We start from the raw sequence: 23,851 nt of genomic DNA on the forward strand, positions 1-23,851 counted from the left end.
TTTACTGTTTTAAATGTTTATTTTTTTTATTTAACATTTGTGAACCAGGAAAGTCAGACTTGGAACAAAGCCAATTATCAGTGGATGCCCGGGGAGAAACGCTCCAGTCATGTTTTCCTAATGTGGGAGGAAATCAGAGTAAACCCACACAAAAGCAGGGAGAGCATGCAGAGTCCATACAGAAAGCACCCCAGCTGAGAACCAAACTGGAGAACATCTTGCTGTGAGGAAACAATGCTACCGCTGCACCACTGCTTTTGCGAATTTATCAAGACTATATGAACTTCTTATACCATCTAAGAAAGTTTTAGCCACTTGCAGTTGTGCTTTCAGCACCTCTTCTGATGAATCCTACATCCACAAAAAGAAGATGAGAAGTCATTACGCAGATTTTTTTCTGGAATGCAAATTGTAACCATGACTTAATCTGTTAAGTACATAGCTTAACGGGTTAAGGGCAAGAAAAAAAGAGCATCATTGACAAAGTGTCACCCTAGAATATCCCCCTTGGAATTTTTATCCCTGTGATAATAATTTGTCCTTTATCATGGCTTAGATGCAGAGTGGTTTGCCACAGTTATATGGTCACTGTCATGTAATTAATCAATGTAGGGTGTCCCTTATTCATCTGTAAGTATTCCTTTATCAATGAATGTGGGATGCTGTCAAATGCTTTTTTTGTAATTTATCCATGCCATACTTAGTTTCTTTCCCCTTTTACAATTCTCTGTTATGGCTTTATTCAACAACAGGTGATCCTTTGTTCCATATAACTTTCTTTTGTTGCCCTTCTGTTCCACATGACTTCCTTTTGTTACTGTTTTGTTCTATTGTCATAACTGAGCTTTTTTTAATAAATGACTACAAACTCTGTCTGCATCAATTCCAGTATATAGTTTGTACACCATCAGAAGGCAAGTTATTGGTCTATAGTTTTTAGGATAACATGTAGGTTCACTGTTACGGAGGAGTATAATTTTTCCTGTCATTAACCAGTCTGGTGTCTCTTCAGGATGTGTATATTAGTAGTTCTGACTCAAGGCTAAATCTTCGTGTAAAAATTTTAATACTTTCCACTAAAAGTTAGGTACTGCATTTGGGCCTGAGGTTTTCTAACTAAGAGCGTGTCTTATTTTTGCTTCACTTTCTCTGGCGATTACTTCACCCACTTCATATCCTCTATGTTTGAACTTCCTTCTGTTTCTTTTAAATGTTGCATCCATTCAGCATCTTTTTTATGTTAAAAGGCAAAACACCAGGACTTGGAGATGGCTGTAGTATCCAGTATAAAAACCTTTATTCGACACAAGCGCTTTCATGGCTAGCCCCACTTCTTCAGATGTCTAATACATTTTAAAAACAAATCTTGGTTTAAATATCCTCTTAGGACACATGATTAAAACCAACCAATACATTGTTCTGGTGTGAACAATCAAATTTAAAGCAACATCCTACAAGGTACATGCCATTAACTCAACTAGAAATCTGAATGTATATGTATACACTTCTAAAAGCCTATATATAAAGTATCTAGATTCAAATTTCCATAACATTTCAGTTTGCAGTCACAAACACATAATATAACTGCAAATATTAGCATTTTCCACTGCTGTTCTCCAAAACACATACAAGCCTGTAACAAGAAGTCAGTAATTTATCATACAAATGACTCCACAGCACATCCTGCCTAAAAAGCTGGCTAAGCTTTCACTTAGGATATTTCAATTTACAATCACAAAGAATATATCTGCACATGTTCATATTTCCCTCTTATGTTCTCCAAAACAAATACAAACCTGTAACAAGAAGTCAGTTATCTTTGTTATGTTGCACAGTGTCTTCATAAATATTTCCCCAAAATGTGTTTATTTCTTCTTTTTTTGGTGAGGTTTCTATTCTTTTTGCTTTGTTTCCCAGTTTCCTATAAAACCTTTTCTTGGATTATCAATGAATTGCTTATTTTTCAATTTTCTTTTATGCTTATCTGCATAAGTTTTCTTGCCTGTGCTGATATCTGTAGTTTATTATTTTCAATAGTGTATGATAGATCCTGGTCTGTTCTGATACTGTGTTTTGCTTTTAACATGCCTTTCTTTCTAAGTATTTTTGTTGATCTGTTCAACGATCTATACCCTTCTAACAGTGACACTTACTGTCTTAATTGCTGTACAGTTTTCTCTATTTGATGTTTCCTAGATGGCATTTTATTTTGTCACTTCCTTTCCCTTTCTGCTCTGCATTTTTGTGGTGCGACTTTATCTGTCATTAATTTAGCTGCACAGTAATATATCCTATTTACTTCTGTTATATCACATACATTCTACTGATAGTCTTGATTACTGTGTTCAACTATTTTATCAGACTTCTAACATTTTGGGTCTTGTTTATTTTATGTAATCCATTTCTTTCATCGATCGTAATATGTCTATCTATCTCTAATAATTCAAACAACTCTTCCTTTAGATCATTTTCTTCTAAACTGAGGGCACATTCTTTGCTCTCTGTTTCCTACAGGGATTCTACAGAAAGTTCCAGAACATCTTCCTGTGACATATCTTCTTCAGCTGCATCCTGTGTCGTGTGTGGCTCCTTCATATGGGTACTCACTAACCCATCACTCCACAACATTGCCTGCATCAGAGTTGTCACTGTTTCTAGCTCCTTCCATTGCTGTGTAACTTCAGCTGAACTTTTGTATGGGTTTCCTACTGAAGATTCCAGAACATCTTTATGTGGCAAGTAATCAGATGCTTCCCGTTCTACTTGTTTATTTATTTATTTGATGTCTGTGACCGGGATGGTCCGACCTGCAAAGGCCATTTTTCAGTGGAGACCCAGGCATAAAAGCTCCATGTTACAACAATAAGATTAACATGAAATAGTAACATGAAAAAGTAATGTACATGACAAACATGTGGCAGACTATGAAGTATTAGTAAAAATATCCCTTGTTAGTAACAATAAGAAGAAAGCGACAGAGAGTGAGGATAACAGGTACCAGCAGGGAAAGGAAGCAAGAAAAAGTAAAAGTCATGTTGGGGCTATCTGAGTCTAAATTTGAATAAAAGGAGGGGGTAGGGGAGAGTAAAGCAGAGAGAGCAGGATTAAAGTAGTGTTGGGGTAGGGGCAGGGTTCAGGTGGTATCATCACAGAGACATGTCCAGGGGCTGTTTACATGTTGTTTGAGTGTTTTCCCTCAATAACAGACTAAGATTCAACTTACACATATGTCAAACAATTAAAAAATACGCAAAACATGGGAACCCTTTATAGAAACAAAAAATTCCTAACAGATACCTTTAGAATTGCTACTGTCAGAACACACCTACTGTCTACTCTAGTCTATGCCTCGCCATCCTTATCAACCTTAGAAAAACTGGCTTAGACAAATTAGAAACATGCTACAACAAAATAACAAAATTTGCCACAGACTATTCATACAGGACACACCACTGTCTCACTCTAAAAAAACTCACCTGGCTAGAACAGCCACAACTACTAACTTATAACCAGTTAACTATGGCCTGCAAACTACTGTATTAACCTGAGAAAACTGCAGCTCTTCTAAATGTGCTTTAGCCATTCTCCAACATAAGTAAACTTCGCTGAGCAAACAAATCACTACTCCAAGTCATTAAATCTAAAAACACTGCTGGGGACTGCCTATGTTCCTACCTTGTTGCTAAATCCTGGAATTTGTTACCTCAGTCTATCAGACGCACCCCAACCTAACCCAGTTTAAAAACTCAAACAACACTTACCAGACTCATGGCTTTGCTCATGTAACAGCCCAGGCTAAGTATAAACTAATATAAGTATTTCTGTCTCTCTCACAAAACTGTCTCTGTAACGTGTTACTGTCTCACACACACGTGCATTTCTTTTTTTTTTCTTATTCTACCTGTTCACTATCACACTTTCTTAAACAAAAAAACCTCAAACTTACCTTCACAACCAAAATTGTTCACCTTTTACTCCTTTTACTCATCCCTGCCTTCCTCACTTCTTCTTCCAGCTGTTTCCTTCATTAATAAAATGGAACAGAACCTGTTACAAACACACGAGTCTCCGTTTCTTTACTACAAATTGTATATTATACTGCATAGATAAGGTCACTAAGATTCCATATACCAATTAATTATGAATCACAATAAGAACCAGGTAATCAGACTTTCCTATACTGCTCAGTTGTATTGTTATTCATACTATGACGTCTTGCTAACCTCACCTGATTATTTCTGCTGTTTATGTACTTCACAGTACAATTGCACTGTACATTTCTTTATCATTGTATAAAAAGTATTCATGTTATGAATCTTATTACTGTGTTACTGTGTTCTGTCTTGATGTGGAGCTTTTCTCCCCAGGTCTCAGCTGAGAATGGGTTCTCTCAGTCGGACTCTCCTGGTAAACAAATGTAAAATAAAATTGTTCTATCATGCTGTGACATTATGTAAGCTGGATTTTCTCCACTAAATCCTTTGCTTTGCAGGTGATCCATAACTTCAGTTTCCATTTCTTTAACTTCTTCATTACTAACCCTCTTTTCTACTTTCCCCCTTTGTTTTATTATTTTTTGTATTGTGAAATTTTCCGTATCTAGAGTGGATATAAAAAGTGTACATACCCCTGTTAAAATGCCAGGTTTTGTGATATAAAAAAATGAGACCACAATAAATCATTTCAAAACTTTTCCCACCTTTAATGTGATCTATAACCTGCACAATTCAATTGAAAAACAAACAAATCTGTTATGGGAAAATATCAAAAATAAAAAACATACAATACGCCGGTTGCATAAATGTGCACACCCTTAAACTAATACTTTATTGTATGTGCACACCCTTAAACTAATACTTTATTGTATGTGCACACCCTTACACCCTTAAACTAATACTTTATTGTATGTGCACACCCTTAAACTAATACTTTATTGTGTGTGCACACCCTTAAACTAATACTTTATTGTGTGTGCACACCCTTAAACTAATACTTTATTGTGTGTGCACACCCTTAAACTAATACTTTATTGTGTGTGCACACCCTTAAACTAATACTTTATTGTGTGTGCACACCCTTAAACTAATACTTTATTGTGTGTGCACACCCTTAAACTAATACTTTATTGTGTGTGCACACCCTTAAACTAATACTTTATTGTGTGTGCACACCCTTAAACTAATACTTTATTGTGTGTGCACACCCTTAAACTAATACTTTATTGTGTGTGCACACCCTTAAACTAATACTTTATTGTGTGTGCACACCCTTAAACTAATACTTTATTGTGTGTGCACACCCTTAAACTAATACTTTATTGTGTGTGCACACCCTTAAACTAATACTTTATTGTGTGTGCACACCCTTAAACTAATACTTTATTGTGTGTGCACACCCTTAAACTAATACTTTATTGTGTGTGCACACCCCTAAACTAATACTTTATTGTGTGTGCACACCCCTAAACTAATACTTTATTGTGTGTGCACACCCTTAAACTAATACTTTATTGTGTGTGCACACCCCTAAACTAGTACTTTGTTGATGCACCTTTTGATTTACTTACAGCATTCAGTCTTCTTGGGTTCACACCTGCCATCAATTAAAGAGACTCTGATTAACCCCAAATAAAGTTCAGCCATCCTAGTAGAATTTTCCTGACATTTACTCAGTTGCCTGCTACAGCAAAAGCCATGGTTCGCAGACAGCTTACAAAGCATCAAAGGGATTTCATTGTTGAAAGGTATCAGTCAGAAGAAGGGTACATTAAAATTTCCACAGCACTGGATATACCATAGAATACAGTAAAGACAGTCATCACAAATTGGAAACAATATGAGACAGCAGTGACATTGCAAATAACTGGACATCCCCCCAAAATTGATAAAAGGACAAAAACTGGCCAGGGAGGCTGCCAAGTGACTTACAGCAACACTGAAGGAGCTGCAGGAATTTCTGGCAAGTACTGGTTGCGTACTTCATGTGACAACAGTATCCCATATTCTCCATGTGTCTGGACTATGGGGAAGGGTTGCAAGATGGAAGCCTTTTCTTGCACAGAAAAACATTCAGACCTGGCTAAAATTTACAAAACAATACATCAAGTCTCCCAAAAGCATGTGAGAAAATGTGTTATGGTCTCATGAGACCAAGGTTGAACTTTTTGGTCACAATTCCAAAAGGTACGTTTGACGCAAAAACAAAACTTTGCATCACCAAAAGAACACCATTCCCATGGTGAAGCCTTGTGGTGGCAGTATCATGCTTTGGGGTTGCTTTTCTTCAGCTGGTACTGGGGCTTTAGTCAAGGTGGAGGGAATTATGAACAGTTCCAAATACCAGTTACTTTTGGCCCAAAACCTTCAGGCATCTGCTAGAAAGCTGAAGATGAAGAGGAATTTCACCTTTCAACATGACAATGACCCCAAATATACATCCAAATCAACAATAAAATAGCTTCACCAGAAGAAAAAGTTTTTAATGGCCTAGCCAGAGCCCAGACCTAAATGCAATAGAAAATCTGTGGGATGACCTGAAGAGGGCTGTGCAGAAGAGATGCCCTCGCAATCTGACAGAATTGGAGCACTTTTGCAAGGAAGAGTGGGCAAATATTGCCAAGTCAAGATGCGCCATGCTGATAGACTCCTACCCAAGAAGACTAAATGTTGTAATTAAAGCAAAATGTGCTTCAGCAAAGTATTAGTTTAAGGCTGTGCACACTTATGCAACCAGCGTATTGTACGTTTTTTATTTTTTATATTTGTCCCCTAACAGATATGTTTGTTTTTCAATTGAAATGTACAAGATATAGGTCACATTAAGGTTGGGTAAAGTTTTGAAATGATTTATTGTGGTCTCATTTTTTTATATCACAAAAACCTGGCATTTTAACATGGGTGTGTACACTTTTTATATCCACTGTAGGTGCCTTTGCCTTTATTTCTCTTTAGATATCTTTGGTGGTGCTTTTTGTATTGATTAGTTTTTGCTTTCTCCTTTGTATAGATATTGTACTATATCAAATCTCTTTTTGTTTCTCTTGTCCATATTTCTTCTTTGGATGTCTGCAGCTCACCCGTTTCTCTTTAATTTGGGGACTCGTTCTATCTGGCTGTGACATAACCTGTGTTAGATTGTCACTAAACCCTTCACTTCACAGGTATTCATTCCACCACTTCAGTTTCTATTTAACTTCTACACTACTAATCTTCTCTTCTCTTCTACGTTCCCCTTTAAGCTTTTGTTTATATATTTATTTTTTGTATTGTAAAAGTTTCCCCATCAGGGTGCCTTTTCCCTGTATTTCTTTTCAAATATCTTTGAAGAGGCTTTTTTTATTTATTTGCTTTGCTTTCACCTTTGCATAAATATTACACCACATTAGATCTCCTTTTCTTTCCTGTGTTCATGTTTCTTTTTTATACCATTCAAAAATCTCAGGATTGTGTTCTTATATTTTCTGACTTCCTCTGTTCCTTCTTTTTCCAGGTGAACAAATGTTTCTACATGTATGTAATGTTTTCCTTACATCTGTTGTATTAATGAACACAAATTTATATTTGAAGCTTTTGACAGTTTTCCTTGTGTAACTATTTTTCTTTCCGCTAATTTCTGTCTTAATCTTTCTGAAGCTCTTCTATCTGGGAATTCCTGGCTGCTTGCATAATAACATCGATACATCATTTCTTCCTTATCCTCAACAGTCCACTGAATCATCTTCATGGCTGTTGTGTGGCCTCAGTTTTTGTGCTTTTTGTGGACTACTGCTTCCTTCTATAACAGGGGTCCATCCTCCTCCTGACCCAGGTCTATCCCTGTTGTAGAAATGTTCCATGTCCTGAGGATATTACACTGATATTTTTTCTAGTCCTGGCGCCATTGCGTACACCAGGATTGGGCACTTATTTTATCCTGAAACTTCTGCATCAATCTCTTTTATTTTTGAACTTACTTCTGTCCATGATATAAGTTATATAAAAATCAGTCCATATATCAGTGTCGTCTTGGTCAGATATTGTGAAAGCAGGGTCCACCACGCAAAAGTGCTCATCAAGACTTGCGGATGAATTCAGTTCCAGCAGCACTGTTTTCCTTTTCTTGCTGATTTCATAGTTTCTCCATTTGAACCCCTCTTTTCTCCATTCAGACCCTCTCATTTCTCCATTCAGACTGATTTTGAAATATGTGCAATTATATTTATTACATTTAAAAAACTTGTGTCCATTTGTAGTGCATGCTGAGCTTCTGTCAAATTACTTTCTGATTCTATGTCATCTATTTGCACATTCTGATGATGTCATCAGAGAATCAAACAGTGTGTAGCTCAATACATCAAGATAGTATGATTCTATAAATTTCTATGCAACTGAATCTCATTATCTGTTCTCAGAATAGCTAAAACTTCCTAAGGATCTGGTGGGACAGCTGAGTTCAATTGACATTCACCAGTACAGCAGCTCCACCTGTATGTCATATGTGGTACTGCTGTCAGGGAACCAGGTTTGACATACAGGTGGAGCTGCATTACCATGAAGCTGTCTAGTACAGGAGTTCCACCTGCAGGGTGGCATGTCTATCATATCTAAATATTCCCTGTTCAAGGTGAGTAACAGGTTCAGGAAATTAAATCATTTTTTTTAATACAAAACACTGGCAGACATAGTCTGTGGAGTTTGGGAATAGCTCACACTACACCAAACTATGCATCCACATAAGCCCAGGCTTTCCTCAACAGCTCTAACTAACTACAGTATAGCTCCACCAGTATGCAGAACTTGGTACTGCAGGCAGTCTGTCTCACCAGCAGATTCTCTCTACAATACCTAACCTCAAATACAGATAGAGCCTCTGCCTTTCTGAGAACCTCACTGAGTTCAAAGAACATTTGAAATTGTAGCCCTTACTAATTGATGTATAATACTAACAAGCATATTTTAATGCAGGCTATCATTGTGGTGATTCACATAACTGTAGTTTTCCTCTCTTAGAGAGACCACACCATGCTAGAAAATAATTTATCATATTGATGTTGCCTGTGTTACTAGACTGTATGCAAAGCATTTTAGGTTCATACGTTCATAGGTGTTTAATAGGCTAATGACCAGAAGGGCCTTTTTAAGCCAAGCTATGTATCCCAAATCTCTGTAAAGTTCTGATACCCTTGATAAGTGTTACCATGGGCCTGGCGATAAACCATTTATAGGTTGCCTGTGTCCATTACAGACATAGATGCCAAACCAGGGACAGATTTCCAGTTTCCCTTCCAATTTCCAAGTTACACTTGAATTGGGTTAGGGAGGAACTCTGTTTCACATGGATGGGGAGCCTGTTCCATAGAAGGGATAGTCTCTGGGATACATACCTATCTCTCCAGAAAGTCCTATTTATATCATAGGCAAGGTTTATGTCTTTAGAATGGGTAATTCTGATGTTTGTTTTGTGGATATGCAGGAGGTCCATCAGAGTGGGGTCTGACAATGCCCTGTATGCCAGGCATAGATGTCCTCTCAAAAGCCTGTAGGAGACAGAATACAGGGATAGGTCTTTGAAGCAATCTGCATAGGGCATTTTACTTATGCCCTGTATTCTTTTATTGAGGAACCTCTGTGGGCATTCCAATTGTTGGATATGTCTGGTTAGGTACATATCAAAGGGGGCCCTGTACTCAATGATAGGTCTGATGAATGTTGAATACAGTGGAACAATAACTTCCTTGGACTTAGATGCCATACCTTTGTCAATATTTTGCACAACATGGGGTGGGTGGTTGGCATAATGGTTAAGGTGTTTGCCTTACAAATAAAAAGTGCAGGGTTTAATTCTCACAAGGGGTAATTGGCTAGGTTTAGAATGGAATATTTCCTCACCACTGTAGACACATGATGGTCAAAAGCTAGATTACTATTTATGTGTGTACCTAAGTCTCTGACTACTGGATTAACTCTAAGGGGTGTTGATAGTTACCAGGGATGGATGACTCCCCAAAGGATACTATTATGTATTTCTTGGCATTTAGTTTTAGTCCATGGCTCTGACATCAGTTGTTTGTTCTGGAGAACATTTGTGTGAGTGTGAGATTCACTAACAGCTCCTAAATTTGCAATCATCTGCAAATTTAGTCAGTCGGAGACCACTGACATTGGCCTTGAATTCTGAGAAGTAAATGTCAAAAAGAAGCAGTTCAAGGACTGATCCTTGAGGGACTCCACTTGTGACTGGCCTCTTTGTAGAGATGGACTCCCCAATTCTAGCTTCCTGGGTCCTGTCTGTGAGCCAGTTGGCTATCCACCGGGTGACATATGGGTTTATACCTAACCTCACTAAGATGAATCTTACCCTGTTCTAATTCTCCTTCATTACTAAATGCATTTAATTACTGATTTATCTGACAGACAGACTGACTGTTTGTGCTTCAGTCTGTGTCACTTTCTGTAATGACCCTTGCTGTAGACTACAGAATGGTACCACCCATACTCAACTGGATGTAATAGCCAACCTGCTAGCTGACAGACCTGGAACAAATTTTACCCCCCATCCCCTCCAGTCATCTCCCAAAGTAAACCTGCCACCCTCCCTCAGCTTATTATATCAAGAGAGCAGGTTGTCTCAGTGCTCTACAAGGCCAAAAACATGGCATCCGTGGGCCCAGACCACATCCCGGGCTGCCTTTCAAGCAACTTAAAACATGACCTAGCAGACCCATTTGGATCACTGTTTAACCACAGCCTGTGAACTAGAAAGTTTCCAGTTGAAATGAGGGCAGTAACAGTAATTCCTTTGCACAAAGAGGGACCATCAACCAATCCTGGGAATTATAGTCCCATAGCTTGACTATCCTCATCTGCAATGCAATGGAAAGAATCATTATGGACCTTATTAACAGAGGCATAGGTAATTTGCAAACTCTGGACCCCACCCATTTCAGATTCATTAAAGAGAGCCTGTTAACATGGTTGACTTCTTCCAGAAAGTCACCAAGGCCCTTGATGAAGGAAAGCCAGTGCATACCACCTACCTTAACCAAGCCAAGGCAAGATTTAGGGGGCAAAAGGTGTGATATGCAATGTAGCCTGGTAGTGCTGGGGTGCTCTCCAGAGCCTGAACCAGGTCTCTGTTACTGCACATAGGTCAATGTTCTCCCATTTAAGGAGTGACTCGAGTGAGTGCATTTTGAGATTTAGGCTTCTAGCGCTGAGTAGCATAATCCTCAGGTTGTGTTTGCTTGCAGTTGTTATGGTGGTAAATTTGTCTTCAGGCCATTGCCTAAAAATGGGCACTATAGGGGTGGCAAAAGCCATTGCCAGTATCCGAAATCCCAGGGGTGACAGATGCAGGCCATCTCTGGCAATGCATCGAGGCCTGTCGATCATGTCATCCCAGTCAGACAGATAAAGGATCCCCTTTGAATGACACCAGAAACTTAGCCAATTGTTGAACTCAGTCATTTTCTGCTTGTATTGTGGTATCATTCTGGGTGATGGTAGGATGCTACTCAGGGCTAGGGTCATACCTGCCTGGGCTACAACATCTGAGAGCTCCTCCATGTCTCTTTTCATGTAGTCCAGGGAGGTACATCTTAGGTTGTTCACAACAACATGGACAATGATAGAGTCATATTTGTACTTGTTGTGGAGAGACCCAAGTGCATGCATTATATGGCAAATCCTGGCACCCCGACAGGCAGCTGACCGTAACTTTCTCCTTATTCACCTTAGTGAGTGGGACATCAGTGTGCCTTACTATTGAGTCACCTATAACTAGTGTATTGGGTAAAATGTTTTGCTGTAGGAGCTTAGGCTGAGTGGCACACTGTTTATGTGGGCTATCTGTCTTGGGGGTTGTGTTAGGATGAGATTGTTGCTTATGTTTCTGCCTCAGAGGCCTTTGTTGTTTGGGCAGAATTTTATTGAGAGCCTCTGCAAAAGTGGGTGTGTATTTTGTGTTACTATGTGAGAAGTGTGGTGGTGTGTGATCCGGGGCTTTATGTGTTCTATGAGGTGTGATGTATGTGACAAACTTCTCCTCTTGACTGGCTAACCCAGTCTTGGTTTGATAGACCGTGGCCACTAGTTTGGCTATCTACGTGCATCTCTCACAAGTGGAAGTATTTCGAGGTAGGAGGAGAGGGTTGTCTGTGTACATGAGGCAATTGCTACACTGCCTCAGGATGCCCAGGTTCACCAGGTTAATAGGAGAAAGCGTAGGTAACTGACCTTCAGAAATGCCTGGATAGGTGCTTAATTATTTGACTACTGGAGCTGTTTTGCTTCCTTTTAAGTACTGACACTGTTTTTGTTTCCTTTAAGGATGTTATTTTGTGCTACTAGCAGTTGGTATGATTACAGTAACCACTGCAAGAGGTTATGAGCAAGTACTGGGTTTAGAGGTCTGATTTGAGTGCTCAGAGATGAAAGCTAGCAAGATCTAAGGGAAAAATTAAAAGCAGACTTTAAGGCACTGGTAATAGTTTACCCTAGCTTAGCAGCGCTGTACGATATGCAAACATGTGCAAACACGAGTTTTTAAGTCAGAAAGCTGAAAGGGATAGAAGCATCCCAAAACGGCCAACAAAATACAATTCCTGAGCTGGAAATCACTCCTCTAGTGACAGATAGGCTGCTCAGAGCTTCCCACTCCCACTGATAGGTAGAAACACTTCCTTCTATCTCAGCAAGGTCTGAAGAATTCAGAACACAAAATAAAGTCATGAAATCAGCAAATCTGAGATCTGGACTATTCTAGTTTGAGAAAAGGTGGGAAATGAGCAAGTAGATAGGATGTTTTTTCATTTTTTTGTTACAGAAACAGAAATACAATAAATGCAGTAGTAAAATTCACTTTTAAGGCTCTAAAGGCTAGCACACTGATGTGGGCCCATGTTGTCCACCTCCAACCCACCTTTCATATTTCCTTATTATTTTCTGCAGTTTTGTTTGCCTTTGCTAAAACTACATTTACCATGTATTAATTTGACATACTGAGTATATGTCACATGTATGCAGATTGCACAATGAAGGACGTGTGCACACAATCTGCTGGCTAATGCTTGCAGTAGGTCATTATTCTAATTATACTTGTGTTTTACATTGTAACCAGTGGACATTGTGGCCATCATACAGATGCAGGACATGTGCACACAAGCTGCTGGCTAATGCTTGCAGTAGGTCCTTGTTCTTATTATACTTGTGTGTTACACTGTAGCCATGGTACATTGTAGCCATCATACAGATGTAGTGCATGTGCACACATGCTGCTGGCTGCTGCTTGTGATACATCCTTGTTCTAATTATATTTCATAGGTTCATAGTTTAGTACTAGGCTAACTGCCCCTGCAAGCCATTTTAAGCCTAGCCAGTTACCCTTTGTGAGACTCAAACCCTGCACCTTGCGTTTGTAAGGCAAACACCTTAGCCATTAAGCCACCTTCCCAGTTAGTGTACATTGTGGCCATCATACAGATGTGGGACATGTGCACACAAGTCTCTGGCTAATGTCTGCAGTACGTCCCCATTCTAATTATACTTGTGTGTTACATTGTAACCAGTATACGTTGTGGCCATCATACAGAGTTAGGACATGTGCACACATGTCGCTGGGTAATGCTTGCAGTATGTCCTTATTGTAGTTATACTTGTGTGTTACATTGTAACCAGTGTACATTATGGCCATCATACAGATGTAGGACATGTGCACACAAGCTGCTGGTTAATGCTTGCAGTATGTCCTTGTTCTAATTATACTTGTGTGTTACATTGTAACCAGTGTACAGTGTGGCCATCATACAGAGTTAGGACATGTGCACACGTCGCTGGGTAATGCTTGCAGTATGTCCTTATTGTAGTTATACTTCTGTGTTACATTGTAACCAGTGTACATTGTGGTCATCATACAGATGTAGATCATGTACACACAAGCTGCTGGGTAATGCTTGCAGTATGTCCTTGTTCTCATTATACTTGAGTGTAACTCAGTGTAGTTTTTTCACATCCTTGCGCACAACCTGCTAAATTCATTATTCTGTGTTGTTGCATTTGTAACATATTATATGTCATTGGTGTATGCATGTGTATTGACCTTGCTTGCATATACATTTCATGTATGCCACTTGACACACACACATATACATGTACACCTGTGTGTTGCCTTTAGCATGGCATATGTGTGTAACATAATTAATTCTATTACATGTTTGTTTTGGTTGTCTACACCTATTTGTTTATGTAGCACCCTGTGTTGGTCTTCTGCAGTCTCTATGTTTGGCACTGTGCTTGGTTGTTTGCCTTTCACATGCATGGTTGTAGGTTTGGTTCTCTGCTCTGGAATTATCTACCATTGTTTGACCTGTATTTGCTCATCTGTGCTGTTGCTTGGCTTGCTTTTTCACCAACAGACTACTTGGATATGTGTTTATTGATCTAATTTGTACAGTTGTTGTGTCTTTCGGCTTATCCCGGTTAGGGGTCACCACAGCGGAACTCCAGTCCACTAATGTTTGGTAGTGGATTTTTACATGCCAAATTACCAGCCTTATTTATTACTCTACAACACACATTTACCTTTGGTCATACACATCTAGGTATGACTGCCACACAGCCTGAGACATGTGGTAACATGGTAGTACATAGGTAGACAGCCTGAGACATGTGGTAACATGGTAGTACATAGGTAGATTTGTTTTTCTGCATTTCACCATAGCTGGTATAGATCCCCTCCATGTTTGTCAACTTTCCAATCCCAATGTTGTGCAGTGTGCTGTCTGTGTAACTTACCTGCCCTTACAGTTTTTTCCAACCTTTGTCTGTCTTGTCTTGTGCTATTTGTTCTGTGGGTGCATGTTCATAGGTTCATAGGTAGGTACTAGGCTATTGGCCCTAAGGCCTATATAAGCCTAGCCAAAAGGTACCCTGGCTTTCGCCATCCAAGAAATTATTTTCCTGCCCCACTGTCGAGCAGAGCGACAGAAGTGATCCCCGGGGTGAATTTCCTATCTCCCATCCAATCATCAAGATTTTTCTTCAAGAGCGCTAATGAGGAGCTCTGTTTGTGACTACCTTCACCTCCCCTATCCCTATGTTTACCTTTCCCTCTATTCTTTAAAAAATAAAAAAATGGGGCCTAGTCCTACAAAAAAAGCCCATGCCCATCTGACTTTACCTCAGATTTCTCTATTCCAACATCCTTCTTGTTTGTCCCTCTTCTTCATCCGTACCCCACATCTTCTATTCTATCTCCCACATTCCTTGGGTGTGTGTGTGTGTTACTTGTGTTCCCAAAACAGGCCCCAAACCCACTGTTAGCGACTACTACTATGGAGATGTGGCCATCATTACCTTTTGCTTTTAATGTTTTATTAAAAATTTAAGTCCAAGCTGATATTTGTTTAATGTTACATGTATTATGTAGCTATCTGTAGTTGTCCCTCAGTTAGGTGTAATGAGTAATGTGAATATATCCATATTACATATAGCTTTGCTGCAGAAAGCAAATTATTATAAGTTAGTGGATGGCATACGAAAATATCTGTGGTTGTCTGACATGTTTCTGTGTGTACTCCTGCAAATTTATGTTATGAATGCCGTGCGTGTGTGTGTGTGAGTGTGTGTGCATGTGTGTGCGTGTGTGTGTGTGTATGTGTGTGTGTGTGTGTGTGTGTGTGTGTGTGTGTGTGTGTGTGTGTGTGTGTGTGTGTGTGTGTGTGTGTGTGTGTGTAAGCGTGCACGTGTGTGTGTCTGTGTGTGCGCGCGCATGTGTGTGTGTGTGTCTGTGTGTGTGTATGCATGTATGTGTGTGTGCACGCGCACGCGCGCGTGTGTATGCATGTGTGTGTGTGTGTGTGTGTATGTGTGTGTTTTCTAATCACAATGAAGTCAGTAACATTCCCTAGTTGTCTGTAACCTTACTGTACAGATGTTGTTATAGTTCTAAACAACCATCAGGATTCCTGAATTATGATCATCTTGCCATTTGTTTGGTTATGTACAATGTTACTGGACAACTATTTCCTATAATTATGGATTACTTGCACATTTCTATAATGCACTGCTGGAACTCGATACTCTATTGTGCACTAAGGTATTCTGAGTTTCTTGTTGCACATCAGCATATTACAATGTTATCCACAAGTTTCAGTCTGATATCAGCGTAATGCACTGGATTCTGCGAGTTTTACTGAATCTAGCCCACTATGTATCTGAATCATATCATCAGTGTATGTTTATGAAAAAAGAAGCAAAAATAGCAATGTTTCTAAAAAAATTATACTTTCTGTCATTTTCCAATGTTATAGCAAAACATTGGTTTGAAGTATTGGGAGAGCAAGAAGGGGAAATGAGATATCAGTCAGGGGTAGAGCAGGGACAAAGCCAGTGAGTTTTAAGATATTCTTTAAGATGTTTTTTAAAAAGCAGTGTGGAAGCAAGGGTAGAAAGTTCACTAGGAAGCTGGTTCCAGGTTGTTCCCACTGTGTTGGTGAAAAGTGAGTCCCCAGCTTTGTTGATGGATTTAATAGTGGAAACTAGAAGCTTATTAGCTGAGCGTAGTGTTGCAAGATTTTTATAGGGGGTAATCAGATAAGTGAGGATTGGGGTATTATTAGGGTGGTAAAGGATCTTTTAGGTGATAAGTTGTTGACAAAGTAGTTGGTTCTGCAGTTCTAACCATCCCAGTTGTTTGAGGTTGTGACAGTGGTGACTTCTAAAAGGGGTGCCAGTGGCAAATCTGGCTATGTTATTGTAACTGGTTGAAAGTTTGGTAAGGTTGTTTTTAGCTAGATTGGTATATATTACAGAAGCATAGAACAGGGTAGAGATCAGGTGGGTCTGGGCAACAGTGGTTCTGGCTATAGGGGTAAGGAAGGATTTGATTCTATAAAGGGTGCCTGGTTTTTTGTTGACAGACTTTATAGTATTAATATGGTCATCATATCTAAAGTTGTTGTCAATTGTTATTCCCAGGAGTCGAGTTGTAGTGTCAGGAGATATGTTAGTTCCATTGTTAGAGGTTACTGTGAAGTGAAGTTGTGATGACTTTTGAGTAGGAGCAAACAGCAATAATTTTGTTTTTTTTTTGGTTCAGAAGGAGGCAGTGTTGCATGAACCAATTTTCAACAGTGTTAAATACTGTCTGGGTGAGGGTCTGGAGTGAGGTTATGGACTTGACTGAACATATTAAAGTAGAGTCATCTGCATATTGTATGCAGGTGGCTTGAGGAATTTTGGCATGTAGATCATTAATAAATATTGGAAAGAGAAGTGGGCCTAAAATAGAGCCTTGTGGTACTCCAATGTTCACAGGGAGGGGAGTAGAAAGATTTTTATCCCAAAGTACTGCTTGCTGACTTTTTTCTAAATAAGATTTAAACCAGCGTAACGCCTGTGGGTCAAGTGATTGGGCTTTTAGTACATCAATAAGCATGTAATGGTTAACCATATCAAAGGCTTTTGAAAGGTCAATAAATAGTGTAGAGGAAAGAGAGTTATTGTTACAATTTTTGTTTATACAGTCATAAAAGGATAGCAGGGCAGTTGTTGTGCTATGGAAAGGTCTAAAGCCATGCTGGCAGTTGGCAAGTAAGTCATTATAGAGAAGGTGGTCAAGTGGTTGTCTGTGGATGCATTTTTCCATTATTTTAGCTATTGGAGAGAGTAAGGCGATTGGCTGAAAGTTGGAAAGCTCAGTAGATGTCCCACCGTTATGTAGAGGGATGATATGAGAGACTTTCGATGAACTTGGTTAGCCATAGTCCTCCTGTGTTTGCCTGTACTTCTGAGAAATATATGCCAAACAGTAAGGGTCCCAGGACCGAGCCTTGCGAGATACCACTTATGACTGGTTTAGAGTCGGACCTGGAGCCTGCTATTCTTACCGTGTGAGTTCTGTCTGTAAGCCAGTTGGCAACCCATCTTGTGACGTAGGGGTTTATGTTCAGGCTGGTGAGTTTTTCTGTAATACCCGAGTGGGGAATGGTGTCGAAAGCCTTGGCGAGGTCAAGGTAGGCTGTGTGAACCACCTTTCCCACGTCTATGGCCTTGGTAACTGTCTCGAAGAAGTCATCCAGGTTTAGTAGGCATGCTCTGACCTTAACAAAGCCAAACTGGGTCGAGTCAAGTATTTGGAGGTGCCAAATGTCTTTGTTAATGAGATCCATGATGATGCGCTCCATAGCCTTGCAGACCAGGCTAGTCAGGCTTATGGGGCGATAGTTACCAGGGCAGTTGTGGCCCCTCCTTTGTGGAGTGGAATAACCGTTGCTGTGCACCATTCTATGGGCATGTAGCCTGTGGAGAGGCTAAGGCTGAACAGCGTGTTTAGGTGGGGGATTAGTTCGTTCTGTAGTTCATGCAAGACACAGCCTGGGACACCATCTGGTCCCACTGACACTGTGTTTTTGGCTTTTGAAAGGGCTGTTTTCACCTGTGCGCCTGTGATTTCCAGGACACTACACTTTTCCGGTATTGTCGTGGGCCCTTTTGGTGGTGAAGTTTGCATTGAATCTATCTGCCAGAATGTTGGCAATATCAGTAGGTTCAGTATATTTTGTGCAATGTTGCACTAGTTCAGTGCATATCTGCGAGTTGCCACTTTGATTCTTAACATAGCTAAAGAAGGCTTTGTGGTTAACTTTTGAATCCTTGGCTGTTTTTATTTCGAAATTAGCCTTGAATGATTTTATGGGGGACCTTAGTTTCTTACTGATACTGATCAAGGATGTCTTTCCTTCTTGGGATTTGTTTTTTTTCTGAACTAGTTTCCTCCTTCTATTGTATAGCCTGTTTATGGCAAGGGTCCACCAGACTGGTTTCCTTCTGTTAGAGGAGTGAGTCTTGGTTTTGCTAGGCATGGCACAATCCATGCATCCTTGTAGGTGCTCATAGAATGCATTTGTAAAGGTTTCTGCATCTTGGGCAGTGCTATCCTTTAGTGTGGGGGCTGTGAAACTTACCGCCTCTGTCTTAAGTAAGGTGAAGTTTGCTTTAGAAAAGTTTTTTACAATGGTTTCCTTAGTTGGGGGTGGTGGTGGGATGTAGACATCCAGAGTGATTAGTTTATAATCTGATCTAACCAGTGACGGGTTGACCTCTGGTGTGGAACACCCATTGCCCATGTTGGTGATGACCAGGTCCAATATGTTTCCACCTCTGGTAGGGGAGTTTACCAGCTGATCCAGGGCATTTGAGTTGATGAATTCCAGGAAGTGCTGGGCCTGGGAGTTTGTACTCAAGTAGTTTTCCCAGTTAATGGTAGGGTAATTGAAATTGCACAATATCAGGGTGTTCGGTAGGATCTTCATGTTTTTCAGTGTCTCCAGAAAGGTGGAGTGGTGGTCCTGGATCATGGAGGGTGATCTGTAGCAGGCCACAATTTGCATTGCAGATTTTCCTGATGTTAGTTGCACATGGATGATCTCAGACGTACCATGCTGCGCCACTAACCTGAAGGTGTAGGTATCCTTGCTGAATATGGATACAGCCCCTTCCTTTTGTGTTTTGGTCCTTGTTCTGTGGCTGAAACATGTGGTTTGAGTTGTAGCCCGGTAGTGCTGGGGTGCTCTCTGGAGCCTTGAACCAGGTTTCAGTTACTGCACAGATGTCGACGTTCTCCATACTGAGGAGTGTTCGAGCATGTGCATTTTGAGATTTAAACTCCTGGCGTTGAGTAGCATAGCCCTCAGTTTTTTATTAATTGTGCTGTTTACGGAGGTTGGTTTGACTTTTGAGTCTTGCCTAAAAAAGGTACTATGGGGGCAGCAAGAGCTTTGGCCAGTATTCAAAAGCCTAGGGGTGACAGGCGCAAGCCATCACTTGTGAAGCAACGCGGCTTGTCAAGCATGTTGTCCCAGACTGACAGACACTGGATCCCCTTTGAATGACTCCAGAAGCTTAGCCAATTGTTGAAATTGATCATTTTTTCTTTATACTGAGGTATCATTCTTGGTGAGGGCAGAATGATACTCAGGGTCAGGGTCATACCAGCCTGGGCTACATGATCAGAGAGCTCTTCCATGTCTCTTTTCATTTAGTCCAGGGAGGTACGTCTCAGGTCATTCACTCCAACATGAACAATGACAGAGTCATATTTGTACTTGTTCTGGAGTGACCTGAGTGCTTGTGTTATGAGGTGGATTCTGGCTCCCGACAGGCAGCTAACAGTAACCTTCTGCTTGTCCAGCCTAGTGAGTGGGACGTCAGTGTGCCTGACTCTAGAGTCACCTATTAGTAGTGTGTTAGGTATGTTATTTCACCTTAAGGGCTGTGATTGTGCGGCACACTGATTTTGTATTTTATGTGTTGTCTGGTTTGTGACGGGAGGTGCAGGTTGTTTGGGTGTCTGCTTTGGAGGTCTCTGATGCTTTTGCAGATTTTTATTTAGAGCCTCCGAGTATGATTTTGTGTATTTATGTGTATTTTTTGCCAGTGCTGGTTTAGTAGGTCTATGTGTGGCTGGAGGTGTGGTGCAAGTGTTAACCTTCTCCTCTTGACTGTCTGTTCTAGTCTTGGGTGAAAAGAGCTTAGCCTTCAGTTTGGCTATATAATTGCATCTCTCGCATATGTTAGTGTTTTGTGGTAGAAGGAGAGGGTTGTCTGTGTACATGAGGCAGTTGTAATATTGCCTCAGGATACCCAGATTCACCAGCTGAACTGGAGAGTACACCAGAAATTGCTCTTTGGTCATGCCTGAATAGTAGGGTGAGCTGCTTAGTCGCTTGTTTGGTGAGGGGTGAATAAAGAGCCTTGCCCTGCTGGGCAATCAAGTCTCAGGGTATATTAGTGCTTGCTACTGGGTTTGAGAAAATGCTGGGCTGTAGGATGCTTTTTGAGTGCTTAGGTTGAGAGTTAGACTAGTTTTAAGGGAAAAACTGAAGAGGAGACTTAGTGGAGCTGGGAATAATTTAACCCTAGCTAACCGGTGCTGCCCGACGAGAAAAACCATGTAAACACATTTTTTATAGCAGGGGAAATGAAAGAGAAAGAAATTAGCCCAAAACGGCCAATAAACTATTAACTTCTAGACTGGAACCACTCCTCCAGGGACAGATAGGTTGCTCAAAGCTCCCCTCTCTCACAGGTGAACAGAGAAACTTCCTTCTATCCAAGTAAGGTATGGGCAACTCAGAAACTTGTAACACAGCCCTGAATTCAGCACTAGCCTGAAAACTAGATTATACTAGCTTAGAATGGTGGGAAACAAGGAATCGTATTGTTTTTTGGGGTTTTTTGAAAAGATAAGGCAAATACAGTAAAAAAATACACTTAAAACAGCTTTAAGCGACTACAAACGATCAGAAAAGGTTATCGTACTTTAGTGTGTAGCCTACAGCAGTTAAACAAATTATTTAAACAAAAAATGACTTTTTAAAAGTGCAGGCAGTCAAATAAATACATCATCATCATCTTTCGGCTGTTCCCGTTAGGGGTCGCCACATCAGATCACCTGTTTCCATTTCTTCCTGTCCTCTGCATCTTGCTCTGTCACACCAACCACCTACATGTCCTCTCTCACCACATCCATAAACCTTATCTTAGGCCTTCCTCTTTTTCTGTTACCTGGTAGCTTCATCCTTAGAATCTTTTTCCCAGTATACTCAGCATCCCTCCTCAGCACATGTCCAAACCAAGGTAATCGTGCCTCTCTGGCTTTGTCTCCAAACCTTCCAACCTGGGCTGACTCTCTAATATACTTATTCCTAATCCTGTCCACCCTCGTCACACCCAGTGCAAATCTTAACATCTTTAATTCTGCCACATCCAGCTCAAACTCCTGCCTTTTTGTCAATGCCACTGTCTCCAAACCAAATAACATAGCTGGTCTCACTACCCTCTTATAGACCTTCGCTTTCACTCTTACAGGTACTCGTCTGTCACAAATCACTCCTGACACTCTTCTCCACCCACTCCATCCTGCCTGTACTCTCTTCTTCACCTCTCTTCCACACTCACCGTTACTCTGAACTATTGACCCCAAGTATTTAAACTCATCCACTTTCACCACCTCTACTCCTTGCATCCTCACAATTCCTCTATCCTCCCTCTCATTCACACACATATATTCTGTCTTAATCCTGCTGACCTTCATTCCTCTTCTTTCTAGAGCATATCTTCATCTCTCCAGGGTCTCCTCCACCTGTTCCCTACTCTCACTACAGATCACAATGTCATCTGCAAACATCATAGTCCACGGGGACTCCTGTCTGATCTCGTCTGTCAACCTGTCCATCACCATTGCAAATAAGAAAGGGCTCATAGATGATCCTTGATGTAACCCCACCTCCACCTTAAATGCATCCGTCACTCCCACCGCAGACCTCACCGCTGTCACACTACCCTTGTACATATCCTTTACCACTCTTACATACTTTTCTGACACTCCTGACTTCCTCATACAATACCACAACTCCCCTCTAGGCACCCTGTGTTATGCTTTCTCTAAGTCTACAAAAACACAATGCAACTCCTTCCAACATTCTCGGTACTTCTCCATCAACACTCTCAGAGCAAAGATTGCATCTGTAGTGCTCTTTCCTGGCATGAAACCATACTGCTGATCACTAATCATCACCTCCCTTCTTAACCTTGCTTCCACTACTCTTTCCCATAACTTCATGCTGTGACTGATCAATTTAATCCCTCTGTAGTTACTACAGCTCTGCACATCACCCTTATCTTAAAAATTGGTACCAAAACACTTTTTCCCATTCCTCAGGCAGCCTCTCACTTTCCAAGATTTCATTAAACAATCTGGTTAAAAACTCCACTGCCATTTCACCTAAACACCTCCATGCTTCCACGGGTATGTCATCTGGGCCAACAGCCTTTCCATTCTTCATTCTCTTCATAGCTATCCTTACTTCCTCCTTGATAATCCATTGTACTTCATGATTCACTATCCCTACATCATCCAGCCTTCTCTCCCTCTCATTCTCTTCATTCATCACCTCCTCAAAGTACTCTTTCCATCTCCTCAACACACTCTCCTCGCTTGTGAGTATGCTTCCCTCATTATCCTTTATCACCTTTACCTGCTGCACATCTTTCCTAGCTCGGTCCCTCTGTCTAGCCATTCGGTACAGGTCCCTTTCTCCCTCCTTAGTGCCCAACCTTTCATACAACTCTTCATACGCCTTATCCTTAGCCTTCGCCACCTCTCTCTTTGCCATGCACCTCATCTCCTTATACTCTTGACTACTTTCTTCACCTCTTTGACAATTCCACTTCTTCTTCACCAACCTCTTCCTCTGTATACTCTCCTGTACTTCCTCATTCCACCACCATGTCTCCTTGTCGTCCTTCTTCTGTCCAGATGTGATACCAAGCACCTTTCTGGCCATCTCCCTTACTAGCTCTGCTGTAGTTACTCAGCTATTTGGTAACTCTTCACTACCACCCAGTGCCTGCCTTAACTCATCCCTGAACTCCACCTCACAATTACCCTTTTTCAATTTACACCACTTTATCCTTGGTACTGCTCTCACACTCCTCCTCCTCTTCTTGATAACCAATGTCATCCTACAAACCACTATCCTGTGCTGCCTACAGTCTCCAATCACCTTCAAACTGGCCCTCCTACATAAGATATAATCTACCTGTGTGCATCTTCCTCCACTCTTGTACGTCACCATATGCTCCTCCCTCTTGTTAAAATACGTATTCACCACAGCCATGTCTATCCTTTTTGCAAAATCTACTACCATCTGACCTTCTGCATTCCTTTGTTTAACACCATACCTACCCATCACTTCCTCATCCCCTCTGTTCCCTTCACCAACATGCCCATTGAAATCTGCTCCAATCACCAGTCTCTCACCCTTGGGTACAGTCATCACCACTTCATCCAATTCACACCAAAATTTTTCTTT

At 40.7% G+C, this 23,851-nt stretch overlaps 1 protein-coding gene across 1 annotated transcript in view; it reads right to left on the reverse strand.

Moving 5' to 3' along the window:
* Positions 1-237: 237 nt before the first annotated feature.
* LOC122810668 (DNA nucleotidylexotransferase-like) overlaps positions 238-23,851 on the reverse strand; it is a 233,921-nt gene continuing 210,307 nt past the window's right edge. The window contains exon 5 of the mRNA XM_044082236.1: positions 238-351. Coding sequence (XP_043938171.1) covers positions 238-351 — 114 coding nt within the window. The remainder of the gene's footprint in view (positions 352-23,851) is intronic.

The sequence above is a fragment of the Protopterus annectens genome, chromosome 9.part0, assembly GCF_019279795.1.
Source record: "Protopterus annectens isolate FY-2018-M chromosome 9.part0, PAN1.0, whole genome shotgun sequence".
Taxonomy (NCBI): Eukaryota; Metazoa; Chordata; order Ceratodontiformes; family Protopteridae; genus Protopterus; species Protopterus annectens.